A 20,435-nucleotide genomic window follows, 5' to 3' on the forward strand; every position below is an offset into this window, starting at 1 on the left:
GCCTTCTGCTACAGTCAGTGAGGGAGGAAAAACCAGCTGGGAAAGACAAACAGAAATGATCTGCAGTTTTCATTTCCCCGCCCTGCAAGATGCTAGTGTTTTTATTAACGTGGGTCAAGAGAGACATAATCTGCATTCCAAAAGGTATGCAGGGACATATTCCTCTATTTCCTGTACTTGAGAAAAATTTTTAAAGAATTTAAAAAGCATTTAGCACTTCTCCTTAGCCTGAGCAGCTCATACATAGGTCAAGGAATGTGGTGGGGTTGCACTTACCCTGTTGGTCTGGGCCACTGACTTTCCTTCTAATATTATGAGCTTTTTTTCTTCTTACAGCAAATCTGCATCTGCACAGATGAATCACTGCTATTGCTCAATGGTCAGTGGAAGTTTTTTGCATTCACTATGATACTGAGTATATATTTTGTCTCCCTGACAAATATTTTTTCAATATATTTGTCTCAATTCTGAAAGCCTCTCTCCTTTGGGAGTTTTGTCACAGACCCAAGGGCCAGTTGAACTTGGAGCTCTGCAAACACTTCAACCCCAACAGCCAATGAAAATCTCAAATCCTCAGCTCATCTTCTGAGAATTCGTTCTAAGTCTTAAAGCACAACTGAGAAGTAACAGCCCCACACGCAGAGCCAAACCATGTGAAACAATCCTACAGGGAGGAAGTGCTATTGGATTTTACACTACCTGTTTACACTGTCTCACTATCACCTGTGTATTCAATTTTCTGCAAAGCTCAAACCAATCTAGGCAAGGATTCAGGCAAACACTCTGTATGCTGTGGCTTATTTGGTGTTAGGTGAACTGCTGCCTTCCCCCTCTTGCAAAGAAGCTTCAGCTACCACATGCTGCAGGAGACCTCACACATCTAATTCCTGCAATCTAGCTGAGATGCATGGAGCCAGCTATGGTAAGCTAGATCTGGGCCCAGCAGACTGTTTCATTAATGACCATTTCTGCTTCCAGAGTTGAAAATTCTGCTTTCTACTCTGCTCTGAATAGCAGATAGACCAAGATGGTGGGAAAAACTCAAGAAAGAATTTGAAGAGAGGTCCACCCACAGAGGGTTTGCATCGCCAGAGTATTGCTTGGCACTAAAATGGCACCAATGCTGCTCTCTGGGAAGATGAAATAATAAAGGCCAATGTTTCCCCATAGGAAGGGATCAAACATCCTATAGGAAAAAGGCACGTACTGCAGTGAGTCTAGAACTGAGGATGTGGAACTGTTTGCACCGGTACCCCTGTGGGGCACAGCTCCTCCTTCCAGCTCTTTAGGTCTCATACATATTGAAACTCAAGAATATGACAAAGAATGTTATCTTTTCCACCTTTCCTACACATTAATATAAATAAATAAATAATTTTAAGCAGTAAACAGCAGAAAAAAAAGCAGTCTAGGAAGTTGTTTTTTTTCTTCTCGTTATGGAATTGAAACAGAGTGCTTTACAGTTACAACTAGTTATCATATTTTGAAGGCTTCTTTGGAAATTCTCTTCCTCAAATGTAATTCATCCACATGAATCCCCCATAATTACACAACAGATACAACTACCAGCCACCAATGTCTTCAAATTTAAGTAGAAAGTACAAAGCAGGGCACAACATCCACATAAAAACACTTCTTATCACACTGCAGAAATCTGTTGCCTCTCTTTTATTATCAGTAATTTGAATTGTACCCAGATGTTCAAAACCCTTTATAAACAGAACTTAAGAGACAATGGGGAAGGAGCCAACTCAGTTTTCTCAGTGTTTACTCTAGCAAGTAGCTTTTGGTTTGAGTGAAGCTGTCCTGGTTTATGAAACTGTCACATGAAAGCAAGATCAGGCACAACATCTCCAGAACTTCTAATCTAATCTCGCACCCTCGAAGAAATGCATACACACCAACATCTTTTGTTAGAACAAGTTGTGTTCCAGGAAACCAATGATACTATGCTCCTGAGACAGCTGTCCCTGCATGTGTGAGCATATGTGTCCTAAGGTGGGAACACAAACAAAAGCTAGTAACTAGTGGCAGAAACAAATGTAGAAGATAAATGGTGCCAGGCACATAGTTGGAAGTCGCATACATCAGCCTGATGTGGAAAAACAACAACAACAACAACAAAAAAAACACTCAAAAACAACAAACCCAAACTCTATGTATTTTTCCTGTTTGTTAAAGTAATCAAAGAATAATGCTGAATCACAGAATGTCAGGGATTGGAAGGGACCCTGAAAGATCATCCTGTCCAACCCCGCTGCCGGAGCAGGACCACCAAGATTAGGTCACACAGGAACGCATCCAGGCAGGTTTTGAGTGCCTCCTGGGAAGGAGACCCCACAACTTCTCTGGGCAGCCAGTTCCAGCATAGAAATATTAATAGAAGATTAATGTCCAGAAGCCATAGAGAGGAAGTGAAATTTGAGAATGAGTTAAGCAGCACTTTGCAAAATATTAGAAAAAATTAGAAAATTAAAGTCATCATGCAAACCACATTTTTATCACAGAACTCATGCCTTCAGAAACAGACTCATTAAAATCTGATGAGACAGGTTTGATTACTTGTCTCATTCCTGGAATGCTGGGGTTCAATATGTAATTTTAAAAGCATGGTCAGCTGAGCACAGACAAGGGAGAAAAAGACCAGTGCCCCATCCATCAGTCACCTTCAGGGATCAATGAAAGACAGCTAATTATAGATGAAAAGTTAGAAGCAGCACAAGTTTGTTATTTTAGGAAATTTGTTTTGCAGTAGCAGGTGTTATATGTCAAGAGTAAGTTACGTCTCAACCTCAAACATGATAACCAGCATAAATCTACACCATCGCATTTCCTTTATTTTAAGCCAACAGCTCAGGCAGAATCAGCAAGAGGATTTACCTGGTGATCTGGAACAAAAATCAGCTTTAACAGATTTTGTAGTTGCAGGATATGCTACAGAAAAAGTTAATGTACCTGGCTTTACAACAAATGTGTGTGCATGCATGCAGGCAACTATCAGTCAAGAAATATTCTGTAAATCCCAAACAACAATGCATCTGCTTTCCACTGTGGTCTGTAGTGTATCAAGGCCATCCACCTCTGGATGTAGCTCATATAAGATAGAATTGCTAGACATTAAGTTTTTGTTTAGTTAGCTTTATACTCTGGTTGCTGGAGCAAGAAAAAAATATGACTTGAACCATCTTAGATCCATAAAACACTGACATTGCGATGTTCACAAAGAAGGCCAGGCTATACATTAGTTAAACAATCAATTTAAGTTGTGCAAAATCATGTCTTTTTAGGGTCTAGTTTAGAGAACAAACAGAAAAAATTCTATTCCAGTGGATCAACTCAAGTGATTCTTAACAAACAAACAAAGAACAACACACAGCAGTATTTAAGGAATTATATGACTGATTTCTATGGTATCCCTGGCTGGCAATCAGTATCCTGTTATTAAAAAAAAACAAACTAGGAATCTGTATTAGCCATGGACTACTGCAGTTCATTACCACTCGTCATTTGATGGCTCTATTATCAACCACATGAGTTCAGAAAGGGACTGCCCAGAGCTATCAAACTGGCCTTATTTATTAATTCTGGGAGAGATTTGTGAAGCTCTGCATGTAACTAGCTAAACGGAAACCAAAAATCCATTCCTTCATCCCCTTTCACCCTCAGCAGGGGAAACATTCACTTGTTCCTGAGATGGTGCTCCCTATGCAACTTCTACTACATCCTGATTAATTGCAGACTCTCCTGGGTTCCCCTTTCAGGAAACTGCAAATCAGATGCTGGAAGTGCTTGCTACAACAAAGTTTTCCATGTGTCTTGCAAATTCAGCATTCAATTCACTAGCAACTGTCTGTAGGTAAAAGATAAAAGTTGAAGTAAATTAGAAACTAGATCTCTCTTTCCTGGATTCATCAAATAGACTTATTTCCAAATGGAATTACAAACATACTAATCTACACTAACATGCTAAACATGAAATCATAGAATAATTAAGGTTGGAAAAGACCACTAAGATCATCCAGTACAGCCATCAACCAAACACCATGCCCACTAACCATGTCCCTCATGCGACATCTACACATTTCTTGAAAACCTCCAGGGACAGCAACTCAACCATGTCTCTGGCAGTCTCTTTCAATACTTCACCAGTCTTTCTGAGAATAAATTTTTTCTGATATCCAACTTTAACCTCCCTGGACTCAGCCTTGGCATTTGCTCACAGTGGCCCCTGCGGTTTACTAGGTGATTCCTACTGAAAATTGTCCTGAATGCTTGGCAGTGAGATTGAGCATCACAGCTGAGCAAGAATGTCTGAAGCCCCCTTCATTCTCAATGGGTCACAGAATAAAATATCAGATAAGGAGTTCCAAATGAGGCAGATCTTTTCTTTTTAATTTCTTTAAAATAAAAAGTCAAAAGGAAAAAAACAAAACAAAACACATTATCACTAATACAGATGTAAAGTTGCACTTCAAATGTGACCTGCACAGACGTTGGGTGCAGGCTCTCTCTATTCCTAAGTGGCTTTCATCTGGCAGCCCTGCAGAAATTAAGCACTCATGAAATGCTATACCAGAAATTTCACACCCTGATGGCACTGTGGTGGGTGAAGCACAGTGTGTCATGATGATGTTGTTTTCACTGAAGGACAGCATTGCAGGGGTTGGAAGAGATCTCAAGAGATTATTGAGTCCAATCCCCCTGCTAAAGTAGGTACCCTATGTCAGATCACACAGGTAGGCGTTTTGTGGCTTGTATCCATTGTTTAACATAATGGTATAAGCATTTTCATAGCATCCTTTACAGTGCACCAAATTACTTTGAGATAGTATTAAATTACACTATATGAAATCACTTAAAATCAAAGAGTGAAACATGATTTTTTGAGAAAACAGAAAGCAACCTACTCACAACCACTGTTCCAATGTTTTTCCATTCCTTCTCCCTTGTAATCACTCTTTCAGCACTTTAAAAAATCTGGAGTTGGCTCAGTACTCAGGCAAGACCAAGTAACCTATGGGCAGTACACAACTGCAATGGGATTGGTTAAAGCTCGGTACCTGCATCTCAAAAGCTGGGAACATCCATGCCAGTACACAGCCTTATGCACACGTGGTCTGGACTGAAAGCTCATGAGCACTTTTCCTAGCACTAGGCATGCTAAATTTGCTCATTTTTCTTTTGTTGTTCTTCATAAGGCAGTGAATTAGCTCCATCTAACTAGCTCTACTATTTAGAGTAGCTTGTCTAGGGTAAATAGATTGTCAAAAATATTATTGAAAGTGTTTGTTCAATGAAAGATGAGTGAAAACAAATTAATCTGCTATGAATGAGGAGGAAGGGAAAAACAGATATTATCAGAATGTGTAATTAAGCTCCAAATGAAAGGATATTGTTTTTCCTCATCACGACTGTTTTGTTAAGATGCACTTCAGAGGCACAAAACCACAAGGGGCAGGCCATGAAATGTGATGCCTCTCTGGAAACAAATTCCCGATGTGTGATCAAAGGAAGATAAGTGCTGAGGCGTGAGTCTGGTAAAATTTATGAAACAACTTTGCTTCCCACATTAAATCACAGGCTTGCAGCTTTTCTCCATGGGTTTACAAAGCCTATGACCTGAGAAAACCTTTAAAAAAAAATCTTGGAAGTCTACTATATTCATGAGATACACTTGAGCAGCTTTAATCTTTCTGATCAGAATTTGATGTTACTGCTCCTTCCTTCAGAAGGCACTGACTATCTGCATTGTTTCTGCACTCAGCTATGGTCTATGCTGTTACATCTTATGCTGGTGAAAAGCAAATTGGACAAAGCTGTCATAATATATGCTTTTTTCTACAGCTTCTGGATTCCTTCAGTTCAGGTTCTGCAAAAATCCAACAAGTCAATATGAAATTGCTGAGATTCATTCTTTAAATCTAGGTGCTTAGAGTCTGATCATGTGTCTAGTAAACCATAAGGAGGACCTATGATTTTAATAAGTTCACAAAAATACTCTTCGCTGTGTCCACACATAGTATTTGCAAAACAACCACATGCCTCTATCAGTTGCATAACTAGTTACTTATATGAAATTATTCTTTATTCACTAATACAAATCATCTTTATGCTTATAAACTTTGGATTTGTTCCAAAGCTCAGTAAGCTGACAGGGTAGTGATCATAGAACCACAGGATAGCTTGGGTTGGAAGGGACCCCAAGATACATCAGGTTCAAACCCCCCTGCCACAGGTAGGCCACCAACCTCCAGATCTGGTACTAGACCAGGCTGCCCAGGACAGCCTGTTCCAGCACTTCGCCACTCTCTCTGTGAAGAACTTCCCCCTGACATCCAATCTAAACCTTCCCTCCTTGAATTTAAAACCATTCCCTCTTGTTCTATCACTATTTACCCAAATAAAAAGTTGATTCCCCTCCTTTTTATAATACCTTTAGATACTGGAAGGCTGCAATGAGGTCTCCTCACAGCCTTCTCTTCTCCAGGATGAACAAACCCAGCTCCCACAGTCTGCCTTCATAGAAGAGGTGCTCTAGCCCTCTGATTATCTACATGGCTCTCCTCTGGACCATTTTCAACAGCCCCACATCTTTCCTGTACTGGGGGCCTCAGACCTTGATGCAGTACTCCAGATGGGGCCTCACGAGGGCAGAGGAGAGAGGAACAATCACCTCCCTGTCCCTGTTGACCATCCCTCTTCTGATGAAGCCCAGGATACCACTGGCCTTCCAAGCTGCAAGAACACACTGCTGGCTCATGTTCAGTTGTTCATCCGCAAGGACCCTCAGGTCCACAGGGCTACTCTCCAGGAGTTCTTCTCCCAGTTTGTATATGTATCTGGGATTACTCCAAACCAAGTGCAAAAGCTTGCACTTCGCTATGTTGAACCTCATTAGGTTCACAAGGGCCCACCTTTTGAGTTTGCTGACGTCCCCCTGGACAGCATACCTTCCTATTAACGTGTCAACCACACCACTCAGCTTGGCTTTATCGCCAAACTTGCTGAGGGTGTACTTGAGCCTGTCATCGATGTCATTGATGAAGATGTTGAAGAGCACTGGTCCCAAGACAGACCCCTGAGGGACACCTATTGTCACTGGCCTCCACCTGGACGTAGCGTCATTCAACACAACCCTCTGTCTACGTCCTGCCAACAAATTCCTTATCCACTGAATAGTCCACCCCTCAAATCCATTTATCTCCAATTTAGAGATAAGGATGTGATAGGGGATCACATCAAAGGCCTTGCCTAAGTCCAGGTAGATGACATCGGTCACCTTTCCTTTGTCCACCAACATCGTCACTCCATCACTGAAGGCCACCAGATTGGTTAGGAACAACCTTCCCTTGGTGAAGCCATGCTGGCTGTCTCAGATGACCTGCTCATCCCTCATGTGCCTTAACATGTCTTCTAGGAGGATGTGCTCCATGATCTTCCTAGGCACAGTAGTGAGGCTCACTAGCCTGTAGTACCCCAGGTCCCCCTTCCTCCCTTTCTTGTAAATGCGAGTGAAGTTTCCTTTTTTCCAGTCCCTGGGGACTTCGCCCGACAGCCATGACTTTTCAAATATGATGGAGAGTGGCTCAGCAACCACATCAGCCAGCTCCTTTAGGACCCTGGGATGCATGTCATCCAGCCCCATAGATGTGTATACATTCAGCCTCACGAAGCAGTCTCAGACTTGCCCTGCCCTTACAGTGGTGGGAGATTTACTCCTCCAGTTCCCACCTAGAGGCACAGGGGTACAAACTTCAGGGACATGAGAAATATAAGAATCCTAGCTGCCAGTGAAGATCGAGGCAAAAAACTCAGTACCCCAGCCTTCTCCGTATCTATCATAGTCAGTTCATTTACCAAAGGAGGTACACTCTCTTTGGCCTGCCTCTTCTGGCCAATGTAACTATAGAATCCCTTCTTGTTTTTTCTAACATACCTCACCAAGTTCAGTTCCTTCTGCACCCTGACTTTCCTAATCTCCCCTCTGCAAGTCCAGACAGCATCCCCATATCCTCCCCAGGTGACACACCCTTGTTTCCTGACAGTGACATCCAATGACAGGACAAGGTGCAGTGGGTACAAGCTGAAACATAGGAAGTTCCACATAAACACTAGAAAATCTTCTTCATGGTGAGGATAAAAGAACACTGAAACAGGTTGCCCAGAGATGCTGTGGGGTCTCCTTCTCTGGAGACATTCAAAACCCACCTGGATGCATTTCTGGTGTGACTAATCTTGGTGTTCCTGCTCTGGCAGGGGGGATTAGACTAGACGATCTTTCAAGGTCCCTTCCAATCCCTGATATTCCGTGATTCTGTGATTCCACAGCTGATATAGTCTCTTCCTTTCCCTTCAGTTTGACCAGCAGGTCCTTGCCAAGCCGTGCTGATTTCCTGCCTTCCCTGCCCACTTTCTTATTCTGAGGAAGAGAGAGCTCTTGTGCTGCCAGAAAGGCATTCTTGAAGAGTAGTCATTTTCTTCCACTCCTTTGTCTCCAAGGACAGCTTCCCAGGAGATCTCATCCAACAATGCTTTAAACAGTGATGCAGGTGTCTTCAGTGAGGTCTGGGCTATGTACACTTTGAGGTTACATCTGAGAAGATCACTCAAGCAGAGACATGCACAAGATAGATAGAGCATATCACATAAACAAAAGGAGTACTGGCAGAAAACATGTTAATATTTTAGGAAGTCACAGAAGGAATTTACTTGAAAGGGAAAAAATAAGCTTCTATGGAGCTAACCAGAAGATATCTGGAAAATATCTTTTCTTCATAAATCATTATTTTATTAAAATGGAAACAATTCAAGCTAGATGAAATTTTTGACAGATTGAGTTTTTGTCTCTCCTCTGGCTAATTCCAGGGGGACTGGCAGAAGCAGAGATGGCCCAAATCAAAAGCCTGACCTTTCAACTGGAAAAGGACATTTCCCCAAAATTCCATTGCACACGAAAAAGCTTTCACTCCAATGCAAAATAAAACCAATTTGCAAAACCTTGAAAATCTCTGCAAATGCACCTGTTGCCTCTTCGGCTTTCAACAGCTTTTACTTCCAATTTGACTTTTCCAAAATAAACAGTTTGCAGAAGTACAGATATGAATTCCAACCAGACTGTAGGGAAATAAGGTAAATTGGAATCTAATAAGTGATTTAGAACATCTAAAGAAATTCTAAAGCCAATGTGTTAAAAAAAAAACTGCATATTCCAAACATAAGAGTTCCAATGGGTGAGTAAAGCTGTTTTAATGACAGATGAGGACAACCTCACATCACACAAATATGTGGAAGACAGGCTTTCTCCTGGAACCTGCTCAGCAATAGCAATATTTATTACATCTTTTTCCATCCAAGGAGGCTTACTGAACCATCCCTACAACCTTAATTTACATATCACGCTCTCAGCTCAGGCTGGAACGCAACAGCTACCTAACATGCTGCAACATCTTCTGGTGCTGTTTGTTTTTGGTAAAGCTGCTCTATACATTGCAGCATGTGAGCTGTCAGTGTATTTACACATTAAAACAGGATTTCTTCACTAGCTGCATTTAGCAGGGAAGCCACCACCCATTCTGCTCTGTTCTTTTAGCTGGTTTATTATAGCTGGAAGAAAGTCTGTTTTTCCAAACAACCTTACTGTCACTTGGATGTCTTCTCCATGATTTTTACTCGGTTCCCATTGAGGTATAAACAGGTTTTGAAAACTGCTATTACCTCTGTAGTTATCTGTGCACAAATGAGGCACTAGAGCAAAAACAGATTTGTGTCCACATGAACTCTGTTCTCTCAGCCCTTTTAGGTTCTTAAGTCTTAAAAGACCAGACTGCTTGCCTCTCATATAAAGAACCAGAGGAACAGATTAGCAGATTTTAAAGGCAAGAGAAGCCTAATCCTTCACAAAACACACATTTCATAGTTTTCCCCAACATATCTTGAGGAAACAGATGCAGTTCAGATTCTAAACAAGTAGCTATGGACAATCTCAATAAAAACATGGTATTTGCTACAGAAGCCTGATGGAGAAGACATCTGCTGTGCTGTGAAAACAGAGTGAGACATTCAAGTCAAGTATGATATGTAATAAATATAGTCATAATATTAAACAATATATTTGAAAATAATAGCCAACAGAACACTCTTTGATTGCATTTTGCATTTTAGTAGTGAATTACTAGCAAAGAGAACTGGTTTCCTGCTGTCCCAAAAGGCTGTTGACATAAAAACATAACTTGCCGCAAAATATTCCATTCCTATTTCTCCTATGGTTTATTGTTTCAGATGGTATTGTTATCCTATATATAAATACCTTATTTATGTTAAGACTCTTTTAAGTCTCTTCCTTTTTAAACCTCCTCTTCTCAGTGGGGTATTACAGCATGGGTAGGGCCAGATTTTGCCATTTCCTATGACAGTTACAAGATTTAACACCAGAGGTTCTTTGAAGGGGAGGCAAGAAGGTAGCCTTTCTGCTCTATGGTGCCAAAACCTCATGTTTATACTTCAAAAAGAATGGATTTGAAAACAGTCAAGACTGCAAAGATGAAACACCTGCCTTCTGCTCCCTCAATTTCTCCCAGCACTGCCTTCACCAAAACCCCAGCACAACCTGTGGCTCTTTTGTCGCTACTCTTATGCTGTGATCTGTAGTTTTAGGCTAACAATATTAACAATTCAGGTCAACCACTAAAAAGACCATTCATGGAAACACTAGGAAGCATGGTCATGGCAGTTCCATATGCCTCCTCACTGTGTCAGCCTTAGAAATCCCCAGTTTGTTTTGTCAGGTCTAGCCTTCACTATTAATATCTGCTCATGGTCTATGTTCTTGCTGGCAGAGGTGGCATCAATGAGAGGTGAGGAGCCCCAAAGGTGGGTTTCCAGCGTTGGCACTGGATGACACCACAACCATCCTAGGCAGCTGTTTCCATGTTGGTGAGGGGATTTTCTTTGTTGAGGCAGTATTGATCAGGTTACAGAGATTTACCTTGATGCGAGTCAGAACGCCATAGAACACTGGGTTGGAACTGATCTCAAGGCCATAGCAGCCATCCTGCTCCTTGACATGGGACTATTGCCAGCTGGGACTCTCCAAGTCCTGGAATCCAGAATGCCAGAATCTACTATCTCTACACACCTCTACCCAGTACAGCACGAACCACCCATGCAAGGAAGTTTTTTGCATTTTCAGTCTGAGCCTGCCAAACCGCACTCTATGACTTGCCCCTCATGTCATCTGCCACAAGCAAGAAGAGTCTGGTTACATCATCCCACAATACTTACAATGAGTTGTGGTGGGTTCATATACAAACATATGCTAATGAAAGAGGATGAGCCCTAAAGAGATCCATCTGTAAACTGAAATCGAGCCTTAATAGGATCCCTGTGATAACTGAAAACATGCCCTTTTCTACTCAAAATAAATAAATTCTATGAGCTCATCTTTATTTCTGTGCAGCATGGAACGTCAGCCTTCAGTTCACATCTCCAAAGACAATTTTCACTAATAAAATTATTTTAAAAAACACAAAACATTGGAATCATTAGCTCATCACCCACCCAAATCATCACTAGAGTTTTTAGATAGGGGTTTTTATTATTTTCCACTCTGATGCCCTTTGCTCCTCTCCTCCCCACTACCAGCAGCACAGGGAAGGATTTCAGCTCACCCGGCAGCACAGTTTCCACTTGCAACAGCTCCAACAAGAAACAACAGGAAATTATGAGGCAAACCCAACCATATCTGGTCAGAACAGCAGTTTCTAACTTATACATGTAATCTGCTTGGTTTGATCACTTTGGATAAGAGGCATATATTAGGTTGTTACCGGGTCATGCTACTTGTTATTTCTCAGAGTGCAGTGGCCCCCATTTGAGGTGGCCAGTTAAATTTTAGGGAGAGAAGGAGTATCCCAAAATATGCCACATTAGATCAGCATTAGTCATTCAGTATGCTGGCACAGTATCTCCAAAGCCATATGCAATCCTAATCAATTGGGTAAGTCTAGTGATTGAAATATATCCCAGGTGAACTGGAAATCGGCGGAGCTTGTGTAGTTACTGAATTCCCGAGTGTGACCTAAGCAAGCAGATCTCTTGATGATAATGTAATGTGAGCTCAAATGCTCTAAATAGCATGCATTTGAAAGCTTGTGATATACAGGGATGGATAAAACTACGCCTTACAGTACATAGCATTCTGTACAGCTTTTGGCTCAAACATGTTACAAATTAATGAAAAAAATTGTGAGAATAGCCAGAATAAGTCAGTCCATCCACCAGAGAACCCTATATCCAACCATATCTAAAGCAGAGGCCTAAAAAATAATGACAGCATATCACGTTATTCTCCTGATATATTTCTGCAACTTCCAGCATTCAAATTAGACATCTCTACCATTTAAATTCTCAACTTCTACAATACCCTCAACAGCAAACTCCAGATTAACCATAGGTTGTTTAAAAACATTCCTCATTTGCTTGTTCTTTCATTACCCCAAAGAGCTCAGTATGGTTAGCAAACTTTATCACCTTGCTGCTCATTTTTAGCAGATTTCCCCAATCATTTATGAGCAGCATGAATACCACTGGCCACAACTCAAGCACTTGTGGAAGCTCCCCACCAGGAAAACAGACTGTTTATAGTTTCCCTTTGCTGACTATTTTTTAATTAGGTCGTAACACTTAGCCACCATTCCTCTTAGCATGGGCAACTTACTTTCTTTATGAACCTTTGGTGATAAATCCTAATGAAAGTTTTTTGAAGGCCAGGTAGGTGATCTCAACCGGATCACTCTATCCACGTGTCCAGCAACACCCTCAAAGAGCTGCTGTATACCTGACACACTGCACATACTATCTTCCCATAAACATTCTGTTTATCTCAATCTACTGGAGTATCTCTGTGCCTTTTAGCTACATTCTTTTTACTACTAAAGTCTACCAATTTCAGCTAGACACAACTGTGTAAACAAAGGCATTGTGAAAATTTTGCTAATAATTAAGTCACTCATTTAATTCCCAGCTGCAAATATTAAGACTCACCTTTTATGCTCTTCCAAAAACATACAAACAAATAAAACAAACCTTTTTACATAGAATTAACATAAACACAAAATACTTGAAAAAAGTCTGAGAGAGGTCTTTAGCATGAGATATATGCAGCTGAAAAGATGAGCACATTCTTCAAGAGGACCGGTCCTCTACTATCAGAATCTACACATGCTTTTGAATTTTTACAGACAATAAAAAAAAATCTGTTTTCTTCAGAGATACTCACTGTGTTATGATTCTTAACAGCTGGAGTTTATACAGCTCTTTACCTAAGGAGAACCCATTCTGCGTGGACATGATAGATTTTATGACATCCTGTTTACTTCAAACAGAACTTCAGAATGTCACTGAACAAAGTCAGCTTGAGAGTGCTTGTTCAACATTTTGCTATACGATCATAGACGCTGCATTTGAATTCCTCAGCTTTTTTGACAGTTGTGGCTTTTATATTGTCAGGATAACATAAATAACAGCCATAAAAGTAAACAGTCTGATACTCCAGTCAGCAGTACAGCTCTTACTGCAGTGATTACCACACAGTGGCTGACAAGTTTTTATAATGTGCTTTTTATTGATTATTCATCAATTGCAGGACAAACCCCCTCACTTGCTTCCCCAGTACACAGGTTTCCAACTCTACTCTAAACACATTTTTCTCACCACTAAGACCTAATGAAAGGTCAAAAACCCAGACTAACCACAGATAAAGCGTGTACTCTGCAACCTGAGACCTACCCTTGCTCCCAGCCAATCCCCCAAAACATTCCTGTGGACTTCAGTCGTGTCTGGCTAAGTCCATAACTTCATAGATTTGATTTTGGTTCAGTTTCTTCTCCAACTCCAGTTACAGCATGCTGTACGTTTTCATAATGTGTGCACCTCCTATTACTTTTTTTTTTTTCCAAACAACCAGAGTTTCTTCCCCTCTCTTTCCTGACCTGAAGCAAAGCAAGCATCTGTGAACAGTAAAACCTCTGGTACACAATTAAATAACTTACATCAGCATTTCCCATTTCTAAAAATGTGCTAAAAAGCTGGGAAGGAAACAGAAATGGTGCATGTAGTTCACCTTTAGCCTGGTTTATCCAGAAATTGAATAACCGTGTCCTGGCAAAACAATAAGCGTTTTCCTAGGATCACCAGTCTCAGGGGACAGAACATAAATTTTACCTCTGGTCTGTTTGACTAGGTTTATTATCCCAGAAGACAGTGAAATCAGACACCTCCAAGTTACTAACAAAAAGACAGACAGGAGCAGAATTTAAAGAGAAAGATACAAGCTGAAGCTCAGAAATTAAAGGGAGAAAAAATCACATCCTAAAAGATATATTTTTTAAACATTCTATGAGACTTTTTCTAAACAAAAATGCTTTTCTGCATGCAGATTACTTCTACCATGTCACAAACAGTATTTTATCATCTTTTAAAAATGACATGGTCCATGTTGCTATTTTATTTGGGCAGAATTAACCTTCCCTGTCCCTCTCCACTCTGCTATCACTGGTTTTGTCTATTGCAACTGCAAACTCTTTGAGAACAGGTCTTGCTCTGTGCATGCACCTAGCCCAGTACCATAGTTCTGATTCTGTGTACACTTACTGCACTAGACATGATATCATCATCAACATCCTAGTCTGGAATAAGATGTCTGCATTTCTACTTTGATTTTTGAATACATCTTACATAAAACAAATGATGTACCAGCATGTAAGAAAGAACAAAATGAAAAAAGTTCACCGGCTCACCTCGATAGCAGTAATTTGCCCTGAAGTTTCAGATCAGCAGCACAGTCATCAGATTGACAATTCCTCTCAAAAACAGTCTGCGGAAAACAGAAAAGAACTGTTACAGCTTGAAAAGAATAAGATTGAAACATCAACAAAGAAGCAACATGTTTGGATGAACTCAAAACCCACCAAAATCTGTGATACAGGAACATACAGTGTGAGCGCCAATGAAAGTCAAGGAGAGCTAAATCTCATATTTATCAGAACTGCTTCCCTTCTCTTCCAGTTGAAAAAGAAGGTCCAAAGGAAAAGAGGAACTCCTGGCACCGTGTTTTCTCTTTCCAAAAGATATGCATCAAAATGAAACAATATATAAACTATCGATGAAACTATTTTTGGTCCCAGAAAGGAAGAAAGGAAGTAATTCAAACATCCACTGGCCTACATTAAAGATAAGGATTTATATGTTTTAAGATCGTGTTGCAATTTTTTTCTGCTATCCTGCAAGCAACAAAAAAATACAGACTGCTACATACCAGCAATACCCTGGGATCAATCTACAGCAGTTTGCCATGGTTAAGTAAGGCAGCCACTAGTTAGTGAAATTAAAGAATGGGAGCATGCTCCTAGCATCCAAGAAACCCAAATGCTGTCAAGATCATGGTTATTTTCCCATGCTGCTCAGAACAGAGTGATATCTTCGTGAACAGTTGAGCAGACCTTATAGGCTGGTGGATTCATTCTGTCCAATATGTAATGCTCTTCAGTTTAGCAAGCATTTAAGGGACAAATACCTTAAATGAGCATTGCGAATACTGTTTAGCTAGGAAACCTGAGACTCAATTGGTTTCTTCCTTTAATATGAATATTCCTATCTACAGGCTTTGGCTTATAAATACATTTCAATATATCAATACAGTAAATACATTTCAAACATAAATGCAAAGAGACAGCAAGTTTATGCATGACATAGACAATGGTCAGACTCGTGGAAAAAAAGATGGAGGTAATATGTGTTTGACAATCTCTGCCCAACTAGATCAGTACTGGAGAAAGTCTTTGAATCTTAAGGCTGGACAGCATAAAGATTTTTTAGTCCTTGTTCTCCCAGGAAGACTTTGTCTAAGGATGCAGCCTGCTCTCCTTCTACTGTATGGTTGGAGTTATCCAAATAGGTGTGAACCTTTATGAAGGCAGTTAGTGTTGGACTGGAAGATATCAAACTACTCGGTAGGTTATACTAAATGGCAAACAGAACAAAGAAAGTTGGGAGGGGCCAGTACATTTGGGGTGATTTACTCTGTCCTTTCATTTTACTTTCCCATCTTTCACTTTCTCAAAACCTCAGAAATGGAAATTAGTGATCATTTAAACACAAGGGCTGAATTTATTCTTCCTCCTTAATAAAGACTTTATCTGGGGTCAGAGAACAAGAATTCCAATAGCCCTGGGCCAGGAACTGACTCAAAGTACCCCTCTCAAAATATGGCATATTTCAGAGGCGCAGTTTCAAAGTCCTCAGAACTAATCCTCAACAATTGTAGTATCTATATATAGGAAACACTTTTTGACCTTCAGAGGACAAAGAAAAATAAACTGTAAAAATATTCTTGCCTGACAGATTCCCTAATTGCACTGCAGAAATCTTGGCAAACAGAACAGAGTGATCACAGATATGATCTGCACTTTTAAAAGAACCAAGTACTGTAAATATATTTAAGTAACTACCTAATAATCTTGGAATTTTATTACTAAATCTATAGTTGTGCTTTTTCAGAAACAATGAACAAATATCTCATTTTTCTAAAACCAGTGAGCATGTATCTCTTCCAACACGCCATGCACTGGACAGCAAGCTACTCTGCAAAACATCAGGTATATCTTATGTCATAAAACTCAAGTTCCTATATAGCACTGTGATGATAGAAAGAAACAAGGATGAGTTTTGTAAATGTGTAGCAGTGAATTCTCTGCTTCTATGGAAAATCTTGAACTAATTCTGGTTTGGGGAGATGGGGTGAAAAGATCTACAGTCCATTCAGCCACTAGGACCCAGCCAGGCAGCTATTGCTTGTTCAGCCTCCATCAGAAGCTAATGATATCTCTGGATTATATTACCATTCTGCAGCATTTCCCTGGCTTGAATAGATTTTGTTATGTCTGTATTCCACCTCTTGATTTTGTGTGCCTGCTAGAGCCTCAGCCCGGTAGCTCCTCATTCTGTTTCCTCCACTTTCTTTCTCTGCTAACTTGAGCCTTTCATTCCCCAGTCTGTTGTTTCTTCTACCATTCTAGATGACTAATTCCTGCCTGCTTAAATGCTTCCTAAAGAATTAAGGGGTAAACACATTAAGTTATCATAATATTTGCAAACAATGATTATATATTCAGTTACTGTACTCTTAGTTGCTCTGTTTGTACTGTGATCTCTTCGGACCAGAAACTATACCTAACTCAACACTGCACACTGTTGGAGCAGGAATCTGGAGTTAGGATACGCATAAGCACTACTACAGTACAGTACAGATTGTACAGTACAGTACAGTACAATCACTATTTTAGCTCTAAATAATTTTTAAAGTGGCTTTGGCTTTAAAATAACAATTTTAGGGATTTACTGAGGTTTTCACATATTCAAAATGCTGAATAAGATAATCAACTTTCATACATATTATTCAGAACTGGAAAGAGGGAAGCAGAAGGAAATAAATCCATTCAGCAATAGAAACACTTCATAATTTCTGTATTTGCTGTTACCCAAGGTGAAGAGGAACAGTGGTTTTACAGAAGTTCAAACTCAAGTGATTCTTACTGGATTCCACTTTAACTGTACCAAGTATTCCACAGATCAGCAAAGATAGTCAGGAAGATTCTTTACATAAGATTCATGTTCAAGAAGATTTTTATGTTCGGTGGGAAGGTTGTGAAAAGCTCACAGAAATTGTCCTGAATGAGAAACACAGCTGCATCTCTTATCTGGATGTCCTCAAACTTCTGTCTGCCATTTCCAAGAGCCAAAAAGGTGTATGTGTGCTCAGCATCACAAGCTGAATAATATCAATGCTTCTACGATATGACTTTACTGGAAAACATAGAGCTAAAGCTATTTGTGTGCACAGCAAGTCTGTCAGCCTTCCTGCAATCACAGCACAGCACAGAGCAAATCCAGTGATTCTTCCCTGTATTCTCCTCCGCTACACAGAACCCAACAACTACAGGGAACTGCTCCATAGCAGTATCAGCAGGTCATTAAACATCACAGATAAACATGGTGTTCTGATATTCTGCCTGGCTGCTTTTCTGGGTAGAAAAGAAGACCATTTGTCATCAAGGAGTACGACATACACCTTGAAAGATTAGCAGAGACAGATGATGCCCAAGTCTACTAGAGGGTAGACCAAAAATACTACATTAAGACATACTTTTTATAAAAAAAGAGTGAATACAGACATATATACACAATAAATGTACACTAAAAGGAGACCTAGAGCAAGCTGACAGGGAAGAAGATGTGTCTAGGCAGGCATTCAGAGCCTCTTAACAAGTATCTTCATGTCCAATCTGCCCCTTGATGAGAGGTGGTGGATTAAATGCTACTTCTTGTGGTCCAGGGGCCAGGCCAAATCTACAGTGTTTAGCCTCACAAAATAGTGGGATAAATCCATAGTCCTACATCCTAAACATCCTTAAGCACAAAGCTGCCAGGAGGATATCCTCCTTATTGCTGATGCTGGACTGATGAGGAATGACAACAGGAGGAAAATAAATGAAAAGGAGCCCAACTTTAGCCCAGTGGTGAGAGCTCTGATCAGAGGAACCATGACATGGGGCTTCAAACCTGACTTGCTGAATTCCTTTGGATTCTTTAAATGGCTATCTAAACTTAAACTTAAGTTTTTGGGAGCAGGGAAGAGAACTGGAAACAGAAAACTGAAAAAAAAAAAAAAAAAAAAAAACCTGTGTTTATGGTTCTCCGGCCCACAGAAAGTACTGGAAATTATCCAATAAACAGAGAAAAAAGTATTTCAAGACATTCAACCCCCCAAAATTTAGGGAAGCAGGTGGAAACTTCAAGTCTCAGCCAAAACATGCAACCAGACTCTGAGAGGCTGCCAATACTGTAATCTGTAGGAGTTGTGCCCACCTCTTCAGAGATGAGGGAAAGTGACAGGTGAAGGACAGCACTTGATGAGAAGGGAGAGAAATGAGATTTTCAAAAGAAAACTCTTGAAAGCACAATGATTTACAGTTTAGATAACAGTACTCACTCTAGATTAGGTCTTTAACTACTTCATCACAAATCAGTCCACAAAAAGTTTGTAGTGCACCCCTTACGACATGGCAGAATTGGCCTTCGGTAACTTGAGGATCAATCCCTTTAGCTACATGACCTGTGCTACGTACTTCAGGATAACTCAGGTTACATGTAGGAATGACCTAACAACTATATCACACTAATAACACAAAAGCTCTGCTACTTAAGGGATGCAGAATGAGAGGGCTTGTTAGGCTAATAATTTTTTACATTTTACATCCCAATGCAATGGCTATTACCGTGTTATGTGATGAAGTTGGGTTCCTGGCTACTTATTTAAGGAGCAGGAAATGTGATTTGATTTTCAAAAATACTGACCAGTAAGCAGATCTTGCTGCTTTCTCCAGGAACTACTCCCTATGTTATAGCTTTACAAATCTATGACTTGGGATATTAATGTGCTTACATTACACAGATTCAGGAGCCTGACTTCAGAGCTTTATTTTGTCTTTCCATTTTCCAGCTGCCTGAAAAATAGAGCTATTACCTACGTATCTATTGACCTCTCAAATAAAAAAAATATAGTTACTGGCTCTTCTTAGACATCGTATGCTTTACTATACTACTCATGGAAATGATCCACTCAAATATCCTGCTAAGCCAAGTGCAAACAAGCTGATTTAAATTCTCAGTAGAAAAGTGATTAATACTCTGAAAAACTCTCTAGGATTTCATCAGTAGTGCAGGCTAAAAAAAGAATACACAATACGCACAATCCCTGTAATGAGTGGCAGAGAATCACAGGACAAAGGCGAGTTGTAAGCAGGGGAGTTGTAAGCATACAGAAGAACCGTACCACAAAACCAGAGTCGTGCTGGTACTGTGTGGTGCAGTGGATGGAGGTGAGCATCTTTTTTATTAGTGGGAAAGTGTGCTCTGATGAAGCATATGCAGAGCTGGGGGAGTTTCCTGGCTCACTTCTAACACATTAGTATAAGAGAGCAGAAACTGGTAATAACCATTTTATTATACTAACAAGGATGCACAACACAAGTGGAACTTCTGCAGCTGAGGAAGGTGAGGAAGTGGATGAGGGAAATTCATCCACTCTACAGAGCAGAGGACTCCAGGACTAAGGCTCACAACTTGTGACTGACATTTGTAGGCCAAATACAATAATTTCTCCGCTATTCCAGCTGTATCCTGCTATTTACACCTTTCACTAAGTGCTGAAAACTGAGCTGGAGCACTAAGATAAAAAAGAGAGAGAACACTCAAGTGTAAGAAGTGTTATCACTTGCAAATACTCCCAAATTGAATCAGCTGTTTAGAAAAGATCAGGCATGAAACCTGTTAGCTATCAAACACAAGCATGTATTAATGAACATATGTATTAGTTATTC

At 40.2% G+C, this 20,435-nt stretch overlaps 1 protein-coding gene across 2 annotated transcripts in view; it reads right to left on the minus strand.

Moving 5' to 3' along the window:
• Window positions 1–20,435, minus strand: part of ITGA9 (integrin subunit alpha 9) — a 222,841-nt gene that overhangs the window by 91,288 nt on the left and 111,118 nt on the right. For both annotated transcript variants that reach the window (NM_001012858.2, XM_040683149.2), the window contains exon 17: window positions 14,796–14,872. In NM_001012858.2, coding sequence (NP_001012876.2) covers window positions 14,796–14,872 — 77 coding nt within the window. The remainder of the gene's footprint in view (window positions 1–14,795; window positions 14,873–20,435) is intronic.

The sequence above is a fragment of the Gallus gallus genome, chromosome 2, assembly GCF_016699485.2.
Source record: "Gallus gallus isolate bGalGal1 chromosome 2, bGalGal1.mat.broiler.GRCg7b, whole genome shotgun sequence".
NCBI classification, from domain to species: Eukaryota; Metazoa; Chordata; class Aves; order Galliformes; family Phasianidae; genus Gallus; species Gallus gallus.